At 43.9% G+C, this 22,353-nt stretch overlaps 1 protein-coding gene across 1 annotated transcript in view; it reads right to left on the reverse strand.

Annotated features, from left to right (window-relative positions):
- LOC128697417 (kynurenine/alpha-aminoadipate aminotransferase, mitochondrial) overlaps positions 1-22,353 on the reverse strand; it is a 79,276-nt gene that overhangs the window by 12,835 nt on the left and 44,088 nt on the right. The window contains exons 5-7 of the mRNA XM_070094164.1: positions 12,334-12,453; positions 5,397-5,549; positions 3,126-3,305 (exon numbers count right to left, since the gene is read on the reverse strand). Of these exons, the coding sequence (XP_069950265.1) occupies positions 3,126-3,305; positions 5,397-5,549; positions 12,334-12,453 (453 nt within the window). The remainder of the gene's footprint in view (positions 1-3,125; positions 3,306-5,396; positions 5,550-12,333; positions 12,454-22,353) is intronic.

A 22,353-nucleotide genomic window follows, 5' to 3' on the forward strand; every position in this document is an offset into this window, starting at 1 on the left:
GGTCAAGTTACGTTAAGAGGCTAGGAAAGAGTCAGAGGTCAAGTTACGTTAAGAGGCTAGGAGAGAGTCAGAGGTCAAGTTACGTTAAGAGGCTAGGAGAGAGCCAGAGGTCAAGTTACATTAAGAGGCTAGGAGAGAGTCAGAGGTCAAGTTACGTTAAGAGGCTAGGAGAGAGTCAGAGGTCAAGTTACGTTAAGAGGCTAGGAGAGAGTCAGAGGTCAAGTTACGTTAAGAGGCTAGGAGAGAGTCAGAGGTCAAGTTACGTTAAGAGGCTAGGAGAGAGTCAGAGGTCAAGTTACGTTAAGAGGATAGGAGAGAGTCGGAGGTCAAGTTACGTTAAGAGGCTAGGAGAGAGTCAGAGGTCAAGTTACGTTAAGAGGCTAGGAAAGAGTCAGAGGTCAAGTTACGTTAAGAGGCTAGGAGAGAGTCAGAGGTCAAGTTACGTTAAGAGGCTAGGAGAGAGTCAGAGGTCAAGTTACGTTAAGAGGCTAGGAGAGAGTCAGAGGTCAAGTTACGTTAAGAGGCTAGGAGAGAGTCAGAGGTCAAGTTACGTTAAGAGGCTAAGAGAGAGATTCAGAGGTCAATTTACGTTAAGAGGCTAGGAGAGAGTCAAAGGTCAAGTTACGTTAAGAGGCTAGCAAAGAGTCAGAGGTCAAGTTACGTTAAGAGGCTAGGAGAGAGTCAGAGGTCAAGTTACGTTAAGAGGCTAGGAGAGAGTCAGAGGTCAAGTTACGTTAAGAGGCTAGGAGAGAGTCAGAGGTCAAGTTATGTTAAGAGGCTAGGAGAGAGTCAGAGGTCAAGTTACGTTAAGAGGCTAGGAGAGAGTCAGAGGTCAAGTTACGTTAAGAGGCTAGGAGAGAGTCAGAGGTCAAGTTACGTTAAGAGGCTAGGAGAGAGTCAGAGGTCAAGTTACGTTAAGAGGCTAGGAGAGAGTCAGAGGTCAAGTTACGTTAAGAGGCTAGGAAAGAGTCAGAGGTCAAGTTACGTTAAGAGGCTAGGAAAGAGTCAGAGGTCAAGTTACGTTAAGAGGCTAGGAGAGAGTCAGAGGTCAAGTTACGTTAAGAGGCTAGGAGAGAGTCAGAGGTCAAGTTACGTTAAGAGGCTAGGAAAGAGTCAGAGGTCAAGTTACGTTAAGAGGCTAGGAGAGAGTCAGAGGTCAAGTTACGTTAAGAGGCCAGGACAGAGTCAGAGGTCAAGTTACGTTAAGAGGCTAGGAGAGAGTCAGAGGTCAAGTTACGTTAAGAGCTAGGAAAGAGTCAGAGGTCAAGTTACGTTAAGAGGCTAGGAGAGAGTCAGAGGTCAAGTTACGTTAAGAGGCCAGGACAGAGTCAGAGGTCAAGTTACGTTAAGAGGCTAGGAGAGAGTCAGAGGTCAAGTTACGTTAAGAGCTAGGAAAGAGTCAGAGGTCAAGTTACGTTAAGAGGCTAGGAGAGAGTCAGAGGTCAAGTTACGTTAAGAGGCTAGGAGAGAGTCAGAGGTCAAGTTACGTTAAGAGGCTAGGAGAGAGTCAGAGGTCAAGTTACGTTAAGAGGCTAGGAGAGAGTCAGAGGTCAAGTTATGTTAAGAGGCTAGGAGAGAGTCAGAGGTCAAGTTACGTTAAGAGGCTAGGAGAGAGTCAGAGGTCAAGTTACGTTAAGAGGCCAGGACAGAGTCAGAGGTCAAGTTACATTAATAGGCTAGGAGAGAGTCAGAGGTCAAGTTACGTTAAGAGGCCAGGAAAGAGTCAGAGGTCAAGTTATGTTAAGAGGCTAGGAGAGAGTCAGAGGTCAAGTTACGTTAAGAGGCTAGGAGAGAGCCAGAGGTCAAGTTACGTTAAGATTCTAGGAGAGAGCCAGAGGCCAAGTTACGTTAAGATTCTAGGAGAGAGCCAGAGGCCAAGGTACATTAAGATTCTAGGAGAGAGCCAGAGGTCAAGTTACGTTAAGATTCTAGGAGAGAGCCAGAGGTCCAGTTACGTTAAGATTCTAGGAGAGAGCCAGAGGTCCAGTTACGTTAAGATTCTAGGAGAGAGCCAGAGGTCAAGTTACGTTAAGATTCTAGGAGAGAGCCAGAGGTCAAGTTACGTTAAGATTCTAGGAGAGAGCCAGAGGCCAAGTTACGTTAAGATTCTAGGAGAGAGCCAGAGGCCAAGTTACATTAAGATTCTAGGAGAGAGCCAGAGGTCCAGTTACGTTAAGATTCTAGGAGAGAGCCAGAGGTCCAGTTACGGTAAGATTCTAGGAGAGAGCCAGAGGTCCAGTTACGTTAAGATTCTAGGAGAGAGCCAGAGGTCAAGTTACGTTAAGATTCTAGGAGAGAGCCAGAGGTCAAGTTACGTTAAGATTCTAGGAGAGAGCCAGAGGTCAAGTTACGTTAAGATTCTAGGAGAGAGCCAGAGGTCAAGTTACGTTAAGATTCTAGGAGAGAGCCAGAGGTCCAGTTACGTTAAGATTCTAGGAGAGAGCCAGAGGTCCAGTTACGGTAAGATTCTAGGAGAGAGCCAGAGGTCCAGTTACGTTAAGATTCTAGGAGAGAGCCAGAGGTCAAGTCACACTGTCTACTAACCTTACTTCTGACTGAGTTCTGTTTATCTTTCAGACGTAACTACAGTGTAGCGCTTTATCTGACAATTATGTTCAAAACGGTATAAAATATCGACAAGTTGAAGATTAAGACACATGTGCAACAGTTGGGTATCTTTACTGAGGAAACGTTTCGCCTACACAGCAGGCTTCTTCAGTCAGATACAGAGTCAGCAGGTGTACGAGTGAAATAATTATGGAATCCGTCCATCAGCCTTGTAGAAATAGTATCTGAGGTGGTCAGGAGTTCAGGACCATGGAGCTGAACTCTTCTCCAGACTGAGGGACTGATCACCTCAAATACTATTTCTCCAACGTTGAAGGACTGATTACATCATCTTCATTTCACTACAACACCTGCTGCCTCTGTATTTGACTGAAGAAGCCTGCTGTGTAGGCGAAACGTTTCAACAATAAAGATACCCAGCCGTTGCACATGTATCTTAATCATCTACGTTTTATCCTCAGTTTACAGTCAGTAGTCAGTAGTTTCAAACACGATATTGTGACTTATTCTTCACTACAACACAATAAATGTTATTGAAAAACGGACGTAGCAGCTACCTGAGACAACATGGGTGCACATATGATGTTGGCTTGAAGGTGAACGTTGATCCTCTCCAAGAGTGGCGAGGGACCTGTCACATACCCAACACGCAGCCCAGGACTTACTATCTTGGAGAAGGAGTCGAAGCGAAGGACTCGACCATCGGTGTCCATACTAAGAAAACTTGGCAAAGGATCCTATTTACATCACAGAAAAAAATAAATTGCTGTACATATATGGTACGGTGATTATTCCCTTAAAAGTACCTTGTTGATCATATAAGTTATGCACTCACTTATAACTCATTATGATTTGAGTGTAACAGCACTGGTAGATACACTGCAGTTGGTAATTTTGGGTTCTATACTACTTAGCAGGTTAATAAATCATACTTATGCAGCACACACACACACACACACACACACACACACACACACACACACACACACACACACACACACACACACACACACACACACACACACACAGCGATCAGTGAAGAGGCGGGGCCAGGGGCTGTGTATCGACCCCTGCAACCACAATTAGGTGAGTACAGTAATGAAGATTATCAGGAGGAGAGTGGTGGAGCACCTGGAACGGAACAAGAGTACAAACGCCAACCATCACGGATTTATGGAAGGCAAATCCTGTGTCACAAACCTTCTGGAGTTTTATGATAAAGTAACAGAAGTAAGACACGAGAGAGAGGGGTGGGTTGATTGCATCTTCTTGGACTGCAAGAAGGCCTTCGACACAGTTCCTCACAGGAGATTAGCGCAGAAGCTAGAGGACCAGGCGCGTATAACAGGAAGGGCGCTGCAATGACATGACGGAAAGGTTAGACTCAGAAGTGTCTCTGTTCGCAGATGATGTGAAGTTAATGAGAAGAATTAAATCAGATGAGGATCAGGCAGGACTTCAAAGAGACCTGGACAGGCTGGACACCTGGTCCAGCGACTGGCTTCTCGAATTTAACCCCGCCAAATGCAAAGTCATGAAGATCGGGGAAGGGCAAAGAAGACCGCAGACGGAGTATAGGCTAGGTGGCCAAAGACTGCAAGCCTCGCTCAAAGAGAAAGATCTTGGGGTGAGTATAACACCGAGCACGTCTCCGGAAGCACACATCAACCAGATAACTGCTGCAGCATATGGGCACCAGGCAAATATGGGAATAGCGTTCCGATACCTTAGTAAGGAATCGTTCAAGACACTGTATACCGTGTACATCAGGCCCATATTGGAGTATGCAGCACCTGTTTGGAACCCGCACTTGATCAAGCACGTCAAGAAATTAGAGAAAGTGCAAAGGTTTGCGACAAGGTTAGTTCCAGAGCTAAGGGGAATGTCGTACGAAGAAAGGTGACGACACTGGAGGACAGGAGGGTAAGGGAAGACATGATAACAACATACAAAATACTGCGTGGAATAGACAAGGTGGACAGAGACAAGATGTTCCAGAGAGGGGATACAGAAACAAGGGGTCACGATTGGAAGTTGAAGACCTAGATGAGTCAAAGGGATGTTAGAAAGTATTTCTTCAGTCATAGAGTAGTCAGGAAGTGGAATAGCCTAGTAAGTGAGGTAGTGGAGGCAGGAACCAAACATAGCTTTAAGATGAGGTATGATTAAGCTCATGGAGCAGGGAGAGAGAGGACCCAGTAGCACTCAGAGAAGAGGTGGGGCCAGAAGCTGAGCATCGACCCCTGCAACCACAATTAGGTGAGTACACACACACACACACACACACACACATATATATATATATATATATATATATATATATATATATATATATATGTGTGTGTATATATATATATATATATATATATATATATATATATATATATATATATATATATATATATATATATGTATATATATATAATGTATATATATATATATATATATATATATATATATATATATATATATATATATATATATATATATATATATATATACATACATATATATATATATATATATATATATATATATATATATATATATATATATATATATATATATATATATATATATATATATATATATATATAAGAGACTTTCACCATCAGGCGCGCAGATATAATATATTAGATGTTACTCTAAACAGCAAATATCCCAAACTCTTTCTACAGAGAGCAGGAACATCACTTTCCACCTCCAGGACTCAAGTCCGGCTAATCGATTTCCCTGAATCCCTTCATAAAATATTACTTTGCTTACACTCCAACAGCTCAAGTCCCAAAAACCATATGTCTCCTCTCACTCAAATATGAATGTATTACCTGATGCTCTTGTTCATAGTGAAAGTAGTAGTAAGGATCATCTTCCAGGATAATAAGGTCAAAATCAGACGCAATATCATAGAGAGCTTGACGGCGCTCCAGGCTCATGGTAGTTCCAGTGGGGTTGCTGCCATTGGGCACCAGGTACATCACCTGAAATATAATTAACCATGGTTACTTGTAATTGGTATTTCCCAAGAACTCTCATACTGAAGAGAAAAAAATACAGGCATAACTAAATAAAAAATTGTGGATTGCAAGACATCCATGTAGGTCAGAAGTCACCCATGTAGGTCAGAAGTCACCCATGTAGAACAGAAGTCACCCATGTAGAACAGAAGTCATCCATGTAGGCCAGAAGTCACCCATGTAGCTCAGAAGTCACCCATGTAGGTCAGAAGTCACCCATGTAGAACAGAAGTCACCCATGTAGGTCAGAAGTCACCCATGTAGAACAGAAGTCACTAATGTAGGCCAGAAGTCACCCATGTAGGCCAAATGTCACCCATGTACGTCAGAAGTCATCCATGTAGGCCAAATGTCACCCATGTAGGTCAGAAGCCATCCAAGTAGGTCAGAAATCACCCATGTAGGTCAGAAGTCACCCATGTAGGTCAGAAGTAACCCATGTAAGTCAGAAGTCATCCATGTAGGCCAGATGTCACCCATGTAGGTCAGAAGCCACCCATATAGTTCAGAAGTCACCCATTTAAGTCAGAAGTCACCCATGTAGGTCAGAAGTCACCCATGTAGGTCAGAAGTCACCCGTGTAAGTCGGAAGTCACATATGTAGGCCAGATGTCACCCACGTAGGTCAGAAGCCACCCATGCAGGTCAAAAGTCACCCATGTAGGTCAGAAGTCACCCATGTAGGTCAGAAGTCACCCATGTAGGTCAGAAGTCACCCATGTAGGTCAAAGTCACCCATGTAGGCCAGAAGTCATTCATGTAGGTCAGAAGTCACCCATGTAGGTCAGAAGTCACCCATGTAAGTCAGAAGTCACCCATGTAGGCCAGATGTCACCCATGTAGGTCAGAAGTCACCCATGTAGGTCAGAAGTCACCCATGTAAGTCAGAAGTCACCCATGTAGGCCAGATGTCACCCATGTAGGTCAGAAGTCACCCATGTAGGTCAGAAGTCACTCTTGTAAGTCAGAAGTCACCCATGTAGGTCAGAAGTTACATGTGTAGGTCTGAAGTCACCCATGTAGGCCAGAAGTCACCCATATAGGTCTGAAGTCACCCGTGTAGGTCAGAAGTCACCCATGTAGGCCAAAGTCACCCATGTAGGTCAGAAGTCATCCATATAGGTCTGAAGTCACTCGTGTAGGTCAGAAGTCACCCATGTAGGTCTGAAGTTACTAATGTAGGTCAGAAGTCACCCATGTAGGTCAGAAGTCACCCAAGAAGGCCATAAGTCACCCATATTGGTCTGAAGTCACCTGTGTAGGTCAGAAGTCACCCATGTAGGTCAGAAGTCATCCATGTAGGTCTGAAGTCACTCGTGTAGGTCAGAAGTCACCCATGTAGGTCAGAAGTCACCCGTGTAGGTCAGAAGTCACCCATGTAGGTCAGAAGTCACCCGTGTAGGCCAGAAGTCACCCATGTAGGTCAGAAGTCACCCATGTAAGTCGGAAGTCACATATGTAGGCCAGATGTCACCCACGTAGGTCAGAAGCCACCCATGCAGGTCAAAAGTCACCCATGTAGGTCAGAAGTCACCCATGTAGGTCAGAAGTCACCCATGTAGGTCAGAAGTCACCCATGTAGGTCAAAGTCACCCATGTAGGCCAGAAGTCATTCATGTAGGTCAGAAGTCACCCATGTAGGTCAGAAGTCACCCATGTAAGTCAGAAGTCACCCATGTAGGCCAGATGTCACCCATGTAGGTCAGAAGTCACCCATGTAGGTCAGAAGTCACTCTTGTAAGTCAGAAGTCACCCATGTAGGTCAGAAGTTACCTGTGTAGGTCTGAAGTCACCCATGTAGGCCAGAAGTCACCCATATAGGTCTGAAGTCACCCGTGTAGGTCAGAAGTCACCCATGTAGGCCAAAGTCACCCATGTAGGTCAGAAGTCATCCATATAGGTCTGAAGTCACTCGTGTAGGTCAGAAGTCACCCATGTAGGTCTGAAGTTACCCATGTAGGTCAGAAGTCACCCATGTAGGTCAGAAGTCACCCAAGAAGGCCAGAAGTCACCCATATTGGTCTGAAGTCACCTGTGTAGGTCAGAAGTCACCCATGTAGGTCAGAAGTCATCCATGTAGGTCTGAAGTCACTCGTGTAGGTCAGAAGTCACCCATGTAGGTCAGAAGTCACCCGTGTAGGCCAGAAGTCACCCATGTAGGTCAGAAGTCACCCATGTAGGTCAGAAGTCACCCATGTAGGTCAGAAGTCACCCATGTAGGTCAGAAGTTACCCATGTAGGTCAGAAGTCACCCGTGTAGGTCAGAAGTCACCCATGTAGGTCAGAAGTCACCCGTGTAGGCCAGAAGTCACCCATGTAGGTCAGAAGTCACCCATGTAAGTCGGAAGTCACATATGTAGGCCAGATGTCACCCACGTAGGTCAGAAGCCACCCATGCAGGTCAAAAGTCACCCATGTAGGTCAGAAGTCACCCATGTAGGTCAGAAGTCACCCATGTAGGTCAGAAGTCACCCATGTAGGTCAAAGTCACCCATGTAGGCCAGAAGTCATTCATGTAGGTCAGAAGTCACCCATGTAGGTCAGAAGTCACCCATGTAAGTCAGAAGTCACCCATGTAGGCCAGATGTCACCCATGTAGGTCAGAAGTCACCCATGTAGGTCAGAAGTCACCCATGTAAGTCAGAAGTCACCCATGTAGGCCAGATGTCACCCATGTAGGTCAGAAGTCACCCATGTAGGTCAGAAGTCACTCTTGTAAGTCAGAAGTCACCCATGTAGGTCAGAAGTTACCTGTGTAGGTCTGAAGTCACCCATGTAGGCCAGAAGTCACCCATATAGGTCTGAAGTCACCCGTGTAGGTCAGAAGTCACCCATGTAGGCCAAAGTCACCCATGTAGGTCAGAAGTCATCCATATAGGTCTGAAGTCACTCGTGTAGGTCAGAAGTCACCCATGTAGGTCTGAAGTTACCCATGTAGGTCAGAAGTCACCCATGTAGGTCAGAAGTCACCCAAGAAGGCCATAAGTCACCCATATTGGTCTGAAGTCACCTGTGTAGGTCAGAAGTCACCCATGTAGGTCAGAAGTCACCCATGTAGGTCAGAAGTCACCCGTGTAGGTCAGAAGTCACCCATGTAGGTCAGAAGTCACCCGTGTAGGCCAGAAGTCACCCATGTAGGTCTGAAGTCATCCGTGTAGGTCAGAAGTCACTCATGTAGGTCAGAAGTCACTCATGTAGGTCAGAAGTCACCCATGTAGGTCAGAAGTTACCCATGTAGGTCAGAAGTTACCCATGTAGGTCAGAAGTCACCCATGTAGGTCAGAAGTCACCCATGTAGGTCAGAAGTCACCCATGTAGGTCAGAAGTTACCCATGTAGGTCAGAAGTCACCCATGTAGGTCAGAAGTTACCCATGTAGGTCAGAAGTTACCCATGTAGGTCAGAAGTCACCCATGTAGGTCAGAAGTTACCCATGTAGGTCAGAAGTTACCCATGTAGGTCAGAAGTTACCCATGTAGGTCAGAAGTCACCCATGTAGATCAGAAGTTACCCATGTAGGTCAGAAGTTACCCATGTAGATCAGAAGTAACCCATGTAGGTCAGAAGTTACCCATGTAGGTCAGAAGTTACCCATGTAGATCAGAAGTTACCCATGTAGGTCAGAAGTCACCCATGTAGATCAGAAGTTACCCATGTAGGTCAGAAGTTACCCATGTAGGTCAGAAGTCACCCATGTAGATCAGAAGTTACCCATGTAGATCAGAAGTAACCCATGTAGGTCAGAAGTTACCCATGTAGGTCAGAAGTTACCCATGTAGATCAGAAGTTACCCATGTAGGTCAAAAGTCACGTTAATCCTACCGGTCAGAAAACGTCTGGTCATGAGTCTTCACCGTGGCGGGAGGTTCCTTGATGCTGCTGAGGAGCTCTTAATCCAAGAAACTAAACCTGTCCTCCCCTCCCTTGGATTAAACCTGAATGCCTCCCGTCCTTCCCCTCCCAAGACTCTATGCTCTCCTACGGGTCGTGCGCTCTCTCAACAAACGCGTGGCGAAAAATTTAAAGAATTTCCCGTTGTAAAAAAGCGGCCTATAAGAATTTTTTGTGAGCAGAGAGAACCATTCTTTCCTGTAGGCCTTATGAATGTTGAAGATTGAGACACTTATGCAGCATATGGGAATCTTTATTCAGGAAACGTTTCGCCACACAGTGGCTTCATCAGTCCAATACAAAGAAGGCGTAAGGAGAGGAAGAGTATGAGGTAATCAGTCCCTCAACCTGGAGTCGATGTGTTCAGTCCATCAATCTTGCAGAATGTACAGCATAGGGCCGTAGACGTGGCTTATATACTGTAGTGAGGTGAGGTGAAGCAGGCGGAGGCGGGGTCATAGTGGTACCATCCACTAGTCGAAGTAGGTCTTCGTCCAAAGGTTGAACAAGTGTTGAAGAATTCTTTGTAACAAGATCCCATGATGCTGCAGTGTCTGACAGTTGTGATGAATGGTTTGAAAAACCGACAGGTTGAGGGACTGATTACCTCATACTCCTCCTCTCCTTACGCCTTCCTCTTTGTATTGGACTGATGAGGCCACTGTGTGGCGAAACGTTTCCTGAATAAAGATTCCCATATGCTGCATAAGTGTCTCAATCTTCAACTTGTCGGTTTTTCAAACCATTCATCACTTAAGAATGTTGTAGCGAGAAGTAAGTTTGGTCAGGTTAACACAAATACACTTAGATAGATTGTCATTCATAGCAGCATATGTGTAGACAACCTAGAATAATTGTGATGAATGGTTTGAAAAACCGACAAGTTGAAGATTGAGACACTAATGCAACATATGGGAATCTTTATTCAGGAAACGTTTCGCCACACAGTGGCTTCATCAGTCGATGTGTTCAGTCCATCAATCTTGATGGACTGAACACATCGTCTCCAGGCTGAGAAACTGATTACCTCAAACTCCTCCTCTCCTTACGCCTTTCTACTTTGTATTAGACTGATGAAGCCACTGTGTGGCGAAACGTTTCCTGAATAAAGATTCCCATAGGTTGCATTAGTGTCTCAATCTTCAACCTAGAATAACAAAAAAATCAGAGTGACTTATTTCCAAGAGGGTCCTGGCAGGCCCCACTTTACAGTTCTTCGCTAATACAGCACTTTTCAATTACACTCATTCTTCATTTATTCAGACTTCCTACAATAAATATATTTACCACTCACTCTAAGCTAAGGACGAAAATACTTTAAGGTAAGTAATGTGTGTGTTATATATACAATTTTTTTTAGGCCTGACGATGTTGCTCATTTAATATTGTAAATATATTTCAGGCTTTTATATGCCTTTGAAAGTGAAAAAGATGGCTATAATTTACTTTACAGCAGCAACCTGGAAGCTAACCTGCTGTATAGGCGGGGCCTGCCTATATTTGCAAAAATAAACACATAGGCAGTATAATGTGATCTTTATTGACAACGTTTCGCCCACATAGTGAGCTTTATCGTCACAAACATCTGTTTGTGACTTGATAAAGTCCACTATGTGGGCGAAACGTTGTTAATAAAGGATCACATTATGCTGATTATGTGTTCATTTTTTTATTGTGTCAGTATTTTATACCATTTATTTGCATACTTACATAGGTGTCCCAGAGCTCGAGCGCTAACGCACTCAGCTCACACACTGTGGTCTGCGGGGTTCGATCCCCGGTACGGCTGAAAACAATAAGTTACCTGCAGTCCAATGTTCACCCATCAGTAAAATGAGTACCTGGGTGTTAGTCGACTGGTGTGGGGTCGTATCCTGGGGACAAAATTGTACATGTACTTGTAGAAATAAAGATTATTATTATTATTAGCATTTCAGTTGGGGCTCACTTCAAGGTGTCCCGTAGCCCGATCGCTGGCGCACTCAGAGCACACACAGGTCCGGGGCTCGAATCTCCTCCGGTACGGCTGGAAAACATTAGGGACGTATTTCCGTAAGACACCTGCTGTCCCTGTCCTTTTTCGCCCATCAGTTCAGAATGGGTACCTGGGTGTTAGTCGACTGGTGTGGGTCGCATCCTGGGACAAAACTGACCTAATTTGCCCGAAATGCTCAGCATAACAAGTGGCTTTCTATATAGTAGTATGTCAGTGATGTCAGCTAGGACTGTATACCTTGTACATGTACTTGTAGTAAATAAAGATATGTGATGATAAGAGCATACGTAGTCTTTCACCTTCACCGTCTGGGTATGTTCACCACTTCCTTGCTTAAACTACGCAGGGGAAGCCAAAACTAGCCAACCATTATCAAGTTTAAATAATAGTCCAGGACGAACCCAAACCTCGCCCAGTTTTCACTTACAACTTCCGGTTGATAAATTCTTCTAAAACGATACTGACTCACCCAGAAATACAATACTAAAGTTTATTGCACGAGTATAGAAGTATGGTAATTATTATTCTTTATTATACAGCAAATAATAATAATAATAATAATAATAATAATAATAATAATAATAATAATAATAATAATAATAATATATTTCAACAACGTACATGATACAAAACTAGCTGACATTGTTGGCATACTTATGCAGAGCATTTCTGGCAAAGTTAATATTGCCTCACAGAATGCGACCCACCAGGTACCTGTTTACTGCTAGGCGAACTAGGGCAGCAGGTGCAAGGAAACATGCCCAACGTTTCACCAATGCCGGGGATCGATCGCGGACCCTCAGTGTGTAAACTGAAGACGCTACCAACCAAGCCACTACCAACATCTTATGATAATTCTCACCTTAGGTATACCACTGGCTTCCTCCTTAACAGCTTTTGTTAACTCAGCTCTAAGTAGATCCGGCTTCATGCCTTGTTCATCAACTTGTATAGCCAGATACTGCGGCGACATAGCTGACAACTGGATCATCACAATGGTAATGCATTATTATCTTAAAAAATCACATAATGTAAATCAGTATGTGTAAAGTGTTGCAACAATACAATTTGTAAAGTAAAAGAACACAAGTGCAACTAATGTGACATTTTATTGTGGCAACGTTTCGCTCTCCAGGAGCTTTGTCAAGCCGTTACAAACAATACAAGGACACAGGGTATATATAGGCTCAGAGTGAGGTGCAATACTAGTGGTAGTAGTAGTAGTAGTAGTGACATAAGTTATAGTAGTAGTAGTAATACAATATGGTAGAGCAATTGACTCACGAAATCGTAATGACACGATTGCAAACAAACCATACCACGGGCGGGATTTGAACCCGCGGTCAGAGAGTCTCAAAACTCCAGACCGTCGCGTTAGCCACTGGACCAGCTAGCCACAATAAGATTCGTCCAACTAGGTATATTTCTACACCATAGGAAGGTTAGCATAGGCATAGCATAGGTCCAGTGGCTAACGCGACGGTCTGGAGTTTTGATACTCTCTGACCGCGGGTTCAAATCCCACCCGTGGTATGGTTTATTTGCAATCGTGTCATTACGATTTCGTGAGTCATGTTGACGGCAGTGAGGGGACTTGAGCTAGAGTTCGTCACGGCCACGCTAGCTGGAAATTCGTCTGTAAAAACTTGCATTTGTGGTCACAGTGGTGCCTATGCTAACCTTCCTATGGTGTAGAAATATACCTAGTTGGACGAATCTTTTTGTGGCTAGCTGGTCCAGTGGCTAACGCGACGGTCTGGAGTTTTGAGACTCTCTGACCGCAGGTTCAAATCCCGCCTGTGGTATGGTTTGGTAGAGCAATTAACTCGTACATGAGTAAAAGGATATAAAAGCTATTACTTGGGTAACATAAAAATAGGTTAGACAAATATAGACTGGATAGAGAAGGCCTGTTTCAGTGTTCATTCTCCGTAATGTGCTTTGTGTAGTATTAACAGGAGAGACTATGTGATGGCAGGGTTTACTGTTTTCAGGAGGATTCTTGCTAAGACTTCAGAGATGGTGAAGCTGCCTTTTTGTTTAATTGTATTCGAAATAGCGATTAGTGCTGATTCGAGGCACTTGCGTCTGCGGAAATTAGTTTCTTTGATCACTAATTGGGCGTCCCTGAATTTCATGAGATGATTGATGGAATTTCGGTGTTGTACACAGGCGTTGTTCAAGTTATCGTTCCTACATGCGTAAATGTGTTCATTGAGGCGGGTGTCGAGGTTTCTTGCTGTTTCACCTACATAAATCTTGTCGCAGCCTCCACAGGGTATAGTGTAAACCCCTGCATTGACTGGTTCATGGTGCTTTGATTTTGTCCTGGTCAGACCTTTATTGAAGTGCTGGAAGCGATGGCGACTCTGGTGTTAGCTTGTGAAAGTACTTTAGAAATGTTCAGTGCAACCTGGCTGTTGTGAAGAATTATAACTTTGTTGGGAGTGATGTTGGTGCGTGGAGAATTGATGATCTGAAGAGCTCTTTTCTTGCAGTCTTTGATGAAAAAGGAAGGAAAATGTAACTTAGTGAAGGTTTGGTGAATGTATGAACAATCCTCTTCAAGAAACTCAGGACTACAAATTCGGTATGCTCTTAGGAAAAAACCCAATGATGATGGCTCTTTTGGTCTTAGTATCTTGACTGTCGTATATCGCCGCTTGACCTGAGCAGAGTGCGGACGCGTGACTACTGCCCTCTGCTGGCCAGTGGAGGAGACTTATATTTTCACAACTTGGCGCAGTCTGTGAGAAGGCGTGTGCACATGGTGTGCCTTGAATTGGTGTGTGGTGCAATAACGCCTCAGTCTGCACAAGTGCTTTTACCGCAAATTATCCGTGACACCTATGGTGTTGCGGATCAAGAACTGTATGGTGTGGCGCTAAATGGTGCCTATCGTATTTTCGTCAAGTTGAGATCAGCTGGAGTGTATGAACGGCTGGTTGACAAGTACCAGGACGGGAGTGTGAACGTTAATTCAGCAATACGTGTTCGACTCATCGACGTGTCTAGACATTACACATGGATGAAAGTCCAAAATGTGCCATTTGAGGTGGACGAGACTGACCTGCGGAATGTATTTGAACAGTATGGAACTGTACACCTGGCTATGGCTGGTAAATGGATGGATGGAGCGTATGCCGGCTTGCCGGATAGTACGTTCACGCTCAAGATGACGCTGAGGCATTCCATCCCGTCTTACGTCATACTGGACGCATTTAGGACGCAGGTAATGGTGTACTACGCTGGGCAGCAGAAGACGTGTAGGTTATGTGGTGCATATGACCATATGGCAGCCCAGTGTGGGAGATGGCAGCGGAGACAGGAACTAGGTAGTGAGATGGTGAAAGAGCCAAAACTGGAGGTGGGTCATGCTGATGAGTCACCTGTACATAGAAGTGGCACTTCCTGGAGTGAGGAAGTGGAGCGTGAGCTGCCACTGGTGAGTACCAGCCCATCACTGTCGCAGTTAGTGGGATGTGAGGCATCTGCCTTGGAGACCGGAAAGACTGTGCAAAGTGGTGAAGTGCGGGTAGAGGGAGGTCTACTGGTGAACGTGAAGGAAAATCCTTTGAGAAGAAGGTTTCTGAGGATAACTTGAGGATGGTGAGAAGCCCTGTTCAGATTGAAGATGAGCAACTTGGAAGATTGGCGAACATGGCAGATGACTCGCCAGGAGTGGTGGAAGTGATTGAGGTGAATGCTGAGATTCACAGGGAGGCATCCAGTGAGTTGGAAATGGATGCAGAGAGTGTCAACCGTAAGAGGGCAGTGACATATTCCGACTCGGATGATGTTTTGACCCCGGCACAGAGACCGGGGAAAAAGCCGTGGGTTGATGTGGTGCGTGGGAGCTCTAAAGGTACACCTGGTCTGGTGTTGGATCAGGGGAAGCCACAAGTGGGCAGTGGAGAGAAAAGTGGAAGAAGCAGACACACACGAAGCATGTCAGTGAAAGGTGAAATGGGGCAGAGGGTGAAATCACATAAGTAGGTTTCCGGTGCATGACAGTGAATATTAATGGATTGTGTGCGAGTGAGAAGCGTCTGTGGGTAAAGGGATTTTTAAGACGTTATGCTATAGACATTGTTTTTGTGCAGGAACATAATTTCAAGCTGGGAAGGGAATTGGAGGTGGATGGGTACAGAGTGTTTGTGATGTATTCGGAGCGAATGAAGGGAGGGGTGGGAATCCTGATCCGAGAGAAGGGGGGGGGGGGTTCGTGTGTTAAGAATAGATGGGTGGTGGAGAGGTGAGAGGATGGCAGTAGTTTGTGTGTATGTGCCAGCTGAGAATGATGTAAGGGTAAAGAATGAATTTGTGAATAATGTATTGGTATATTATTTGCGGTCATTACCGTCAGTGACAATAGTTGGTGGCGACTGGAACTGTGTGGTGCGTAGGAAGGATGTGGAACCGAGGGGGGCAGGGTGTTTTTTGGCAGGTTTAGGGGATCTATTGAGAGGTGTGGGATTGAAGGATATAGTTGATGGAGGGGAGAGCGAGATAGAGCACACATTTCATAGAAAGGGCTATGCTGCACGACTAGATAGGTTGTATGTGACAAAGGGTGTGAGGGTGATGCGGGTGCAGACAGTGAATGTCGTTTATTCAGATCATAGGGTGGTTTATGCTGATTTAAATTGGGACGGTTTGCCTAAGAGATATTTGGGGTACTGGAAGCTGAATGTACGACTACTGGGTGAGGGGGTGGAGGGAGGGGATTTTGAAAGTTTGTGGGAGGACTTATGGGGTGGGAGTAAGAGTGCAAGCGATTTATTGGGGTGGTGGGATGGGGTTGCGAAGAGGAGGATCAGGCAATATTATGTGCGAAGGTGAAAGAATGAGGCATGGATGACATATGGGCTTCAACAGTATTTAGAGGGGCGGTTGCAGGGTTGTTATGAGAGGGGTGCTGTGGTAGGTGTGTATCCAATGGAGGAAATTGAAGCGTTAAAGTGGCAGATAAGAGATATGCACAATGAGAGATTTGATGAGGCGAGGGTGCAAGGTGGGTTAGAGGAGGCGATTTGGGGTGACAGGCCGTCAGCCTGTGTGTTACGGGGCCAGCGGAGACGCAGGTTGGCAATGGAGATTGATAAGCTGGTAGTACACGAGAACTTAGGTGGGTATACAAAGGGTCAGGAGTTGCGAACTACTGAGGGTATGAACGGTTTTCTGGATAGTTGGTTTGGAAAATATTTGCGGAGTGTAGGAGTGAACGGTGAGGATTTAGAGAGATTGGGAGAGAATGTATCTTGTGTGCTGAGTGGAAGTGATCGTATGGCATTGGGAGGGGATATTGAAGAGGGGGAGGTATGGAGAGCTTTGGAGAATATGGCGAGAGGTAAAGCGCCAGGTATAGATGGGTTACCTTGTGAATTCTATGTGAAGCATTGGAGTGTGTTGAAGGATTTTTTAGTGAACCTGATGAATGTGATGAAAAGTGAGGGGAGGATGGGTGAGTTGCAGCGTACCGCAGTAGTAGTTTTGATTCCAAAAGGGGAAGGCCCTACTACAGTGCAGAACTACAGGGCGTTGTCGTTATGTGCTGATTATAAGATATTCGCAAAAATCTTGGGGAATAGGCTGAAGTGCGTGATAGATAGAGTTGTTGCGAGAGGTCAGTATGGGGTGCCTGGGAGGACGATGTATGAGGGGCATGGAATAATAAAAGATTTTGTGGAAAGTATGGAGGGGGAGAATAAAGGGGGGGAGGTGTCTTAGCATTGGATTGGCAGGCAGCGTATGATTGCGTAGAACGAGGGGCACTGTGGCATATCTTACGAAGGCAGGGTTTTGAGGAAGAGATTGTGCATTGGATTGAGACTTTGTACAATAGGGTAGGTGTATGTGTGCAGGTGAATGGGAAATTGGGAAAGTGGGTTTCAATGGGTAGAGGCATAAGGCAGGGTTGTCCTCTGTCTCAACTGTTGTTTGCTTGTATACAGGACCCTTTTTACAGGGCAGTGGGGAAATGTTTAGGGGTGGATCATGGTGTGGAGAATGGAGGGATGGGAATAATAGGGTATGTGGATGATACAACAATTCTAATGAGCAGGGAGGAAAGTTTACATGAGGTGGAGGATGTGATTGGTGGTTTTGAAGGAGTTACAGGTTTAAAAGTGAATGTGGAGAAATCGAAATTATTGGTCTTAGGGAATTGGGTAGGGAGGGCGAGATGGAAAACAGCTGTGCATTGGTGTGTGGTGGATAGACTAAAGGTGTGTGGGATAATTTATATGGGGAATGCCGGGGAGGCACGGATGGTTAATTCTGGGAGGGCAGTGGATAGGTTGGTGGGTAGGTTAAATGTTTTGAGACCCATGCATTTGACGATACATCAACGTGTAATAGTGGTGAATGTAATGTTATATAGTATGGTCTGGCATGTGGCAGCAGTATATCCGTTGGCAGGACCGGACATAACAAGAATGCTAAAAAAGGTTTTTTGTTATATATGGGGTTCTGGGTGTGACTGGTTGGGTAGGAGTGTTGTTATGCTACCGGTCGACAAAGGTGGATTGGGTTTAATAGATATAAGATTAAGGGTTAAGTGTATATATTTGAAGAGGGGGTTTCTCCGAGTGGAAGGTAGTGTGGGGAAGGGTGTGCAAGCATTATATGAGGAGGCACGAAGGTGGTGGGTAGGATCAGAGATGAAAGAGTGTGAGGATGTGCTGCGAGCTTTATTGTATGTTAGAGATCCGTCTAGGATACGGGTGGGTGTTCTGGAGCGTGCTGTAGGGGTGAGGGTGATTGCGAATGTTGAGGGCATATACCCAATGTATGCATGGGGAGACATTTGGGTAAGGTTGCGGTTGGTGCGCATCAGACCAAGAGTGAGAGAGGTAATGTTTCGTTTCCTTCATGGAATATTGTCGTCTGGTGTGGTGCTTCGGGAGAGAGGGTTGATGGTGGAGGACGTATGTAGGGTGTGTGGGGATAGGGAGACAGCTTTTCATGTAGTATATTTTTGTAAAAATTTGGAGTGTATACGGGAGTGGATGGGTGGGATTTTGAGGAGGGTGGGTGGGGGAGGGATATCGGTATTAAGGGCATTGAGTTTAGATGTGGGAGGTGTGGAAGAGTCTGTGCAGCGTGCTTTGGTGTACATCATGGCGGATTTTGTTTTCGTATCATGGTCCATGAGGGGTAATGGGGATTGGGTGGTGCGAAAGAAGGTATTGGCTGCAACAATGTACAAAACACTTAGTCGTAATAGGGGGATATACGGAAGTAGATGGGAAAGGGCTTTTCCTGAAGGATATCGAAGTATGAATGTCAGAGGTTTGTTGGCGGAGTAAGAAAAAAAAATAAAAAAAAAGGGGGGGGGGGGATGTGTTAGGAATTTCAGGGGTTACACCGGGCTCGTCTCAGAATTTGGGAACGTATGAGGTGTTCCTTGATATGGTGTGAAATGGCAGCGTAGTTGTGGAGTGTGTTTTAAGTAAGTTTGTGGTGGTTCGTAAGGGAAAAGTTAAGATTTTTATGGACATGGAAATAAGCAATATTTGTGTGAATGTGAAAAGTATACGGTCATACTCAGGATGGTTTACTGATGTATGTAATGGATAAGTTAAATTTGGAATATGTTGTAATGTATTATCAGGACTGGTGGTTGTATCAAAGCAAAGGACATGCGGGCGTGATAAATATGTCTGTGTACCAAATGTACTGCTAATAATGAGATAATGTAATGTGTGTGATTTTTATCATACATCAAGTGTATATAGCAGTATGTAAGAGAGAATTTCATGTACTCAGTATGGGTTGTATATTGGTATTCGGTGAAGTTCAATGAATATTATTGACGAGTGATGGGTATATAAGGACGTGTTCATGTACAATGTGTTAAGTAGGGTTAGGATGGTGAGGCAAGAAATGCTGCGGTCTGTAGAATAAGAATATAGTACTTGTTTAAGTTAATGTTTAATAGTAATGACTATGTATATTTTATTATATGGTAGAAGAAGTTTGTTACTTAAAAATTAAAATTATATTTGAAAAATATTACTAAATATACGTGATTGTGTAAGTTCGCTTGTGGGATAATGTAGTGTATGGAAGTGAGTGGGACGAATCATTTGTTATATTATACTGTGTTTAGTTTTTCTGTGGTGAGGTGCGGAGATTGTTATTTTCTAACCTTTATTTGTTTCGTAATTTTTTGAGATGTTATGTATTATGTATTTGTATATGAAGTTTAATATACAACAATAATAAGTGTGTAAAGAATTTTTGGATAATTGAGAATGTCTTCGTACATACAGTTTTATGTAACATGTAAATACCTGTGACATTCTTTGGGTTATATTGAATACTGTGTTTATGGCTGCAATTTTGGATGTAATAAACCCACCTGTATTTGAAGATGTGGGCTGTCTTTAGTTTAGTTAAATGTATGTTATGTGTGATGGTTGGGTTTTTTTTTTGGGGGGGGTATCAAACTTTTTTAGTTGAACGTGTGTTTTCTTATGTATAAGTTTAGTTCTAAGGTAGGGAATGTGGAGCTTTTTGTTGTTATATATAATGGTTACGTTTCATTGTTTACATTGTCTACATGTATAATTGTGTATTGCGTTTTTAAATAAAATATAAAGAAAAAAGTATCTTGACTGGAATAGAAGTGTGTGATATCATTTTTATTGGTAGGTTTCCGATAAACTTGAAATCTTAGGTTGTTGTCTACTTTGTGAATGAGGACGTCGAGGAAAGGTAGCTTGTCATTGGACTCTTCTAGTGTAAACTGGATCGCCGGTTCAACTGCGTTGAGCCTTGCCTGAAGATTCCGTACATCAAAACGTTTGGGAGTTATTACGAGGACGTCGTCCACGTAACGTAACCAAGTGACGCTTGAAGGGATGATGTTGGCGAAGTGTTCAGACTCTAGGTGTTCCATGTATAAGTTGGCTAGGACGGCACTGATGGGGGACCCCATTCCCATGCCGTAGGTTTGTTTGTAGAGCCTGTTATTGAAAGAAAAACAGTTGAAATTAACAGAGTTCAATCAAGTCAACAAAATTTCCGGGAGGTAGAGGAAGATTAAGGTCCTGATTGACTTCACGTCGTAGTAACTACCACTAAAGCCATCGAGGTTCTACGACGTAAAGTCAATCAGGACCTTAATCTTCCTCTACCTCCCGGAAATTTTGTTGACTTGATTGAACTCTGTGTTAATTTCAACTGTTTTTCTTTCAATAACAGGCTCTACAAACAAACCTACGGCATGGGAATGGGATCCCCCATCAGTGCCGTCCTAGCTAACTTATACATGGAACACCTAGAGTCCGAACACTTCGCCAACATCATCCCTTTAAAAAAAAAAAAAAAAAAAAAAAAAAAAAGTCCAATGACACCCGCCATCGCTTCCAGCACTTCAATAAAGGATCTGACCAGGACAAAATCAAAACACCACGAACCAGTCAATGCAGGGGTTTACACTATATCCTGTGGAGGCTGTGACAAGATTTACGTAGGTGAAACAGCAAGAAACCTCGACACCCGCCTCAATGAACACATTTACGCATGTAGGAACGATAACTTGAACAACGCCTGTGTACAACACCGAAATTCCACCAATCATCTCATGAAATTCAGGGACGCCCAATTAGTGATCAAAGAAACTAATTTCCGCAGACGCAAGTGCCTCGAATCAGCACTAATCGCTGTTTCGAATACAATTAAACAAAAAGGCAGCTTCACCATCTCTGAAGTCTTAGCAAGAATCCTCCTGAAAACAGTAAACCCTGCCATCACATAGTCTCTCCTGTTAATACTACACAAAGCACATTACAGAGAATGAACACTGGAACAGGCCTTCTCTGTCCAATCTATATTTGTCTAACCTATTTTTATGTTGAAGGTTAAGACACATGTGCAACATCTGGATATCTTTATTGTAGACATTTCGCCATCCAGTGGCTTTATCAATACAGATTCTAGGACATAATTGGATGCCAGTAGAACTATATACAAAAGATGAGGTAATCAGTCCCTCAGCCTTGGAGTTAGTGTTCACAGCATCGTGGTGGAGGAGAATCTGGAGCAAAGGCAAGAAGACTGGCGGTTATATAGGCGTCAGTGGATAAGGACGGGAAGCAGACGAGGGCATAGTTACTGGTAGGCGGGATTCCCCAGTGGGAAGGACCTACTTCCACTGGGGAATCCCGCCTACCAGTGACTATGCCCTCGTCTGCTGCACGTCCTTATCCAATGACGCCTATATAACCGCCAGTCTTCTTGCCTTTGCAAGATTCTCCTCCACCACGATGCTGTGAACACTAACTCCAAGGCTGAGGGACTGATTACCTCATCTTTTGTATATAGTTCTACTGTCTTCCAATTATGTCCTACAATCTGTATTGATAAAGCCACTGGATGGCGAAACGTCTGCAATAAAGATATCCAGATGTTGCACATGTGTCTTAACTTTCATATTGTCGGTATTTTATACCTTTCTTGCACAACATATTTTTATGTTACCCAAGTAATAGCTTTTATATCCTTTTACTCATGTACGAGTTAATTGCTCTACCATATTGTATTACTACTACTACTACAACTTATGTCACTACTACTACTACTACTACCACTAGTATTGCACCTCACTCTGAGCCTATATATACCCTGTGTCCTTGTATTGTTTGTAACGGTTTGACAAAGCTCCTGGAGAGCGAAACGTTGCCACAATAAAATGTCACATTAGTTGCACTTGTGTCCTTTTACTTTACATATTGTCGGTAATTCTACCAACATTATTACAACAATACAATTTACTATATAGATTATTTTAAATTTTGTCGTGAGAGGCGAAGTTATTGAGTAGCGCCATAGTTGGCACTCCACTATCAAATCTATCCAATTAGTTTCCTTATTT

Source organism: Cherax quadricarinatus, chromosome 44 (genome assembly GCF_038502225.1).
Source record: "Cherax quadricarinatus isolate ZL_2023a chromosome 44, ASM3850222v1, whole genome shotgun sequence".
NCBI classification, from domain to species: domain Eukaryota; kingdom Metazoa; phylum Arthropoda; class Malacostraca; order Decapoda; family Parastacidae; genus Cherax; species Cherax quadricarinatus.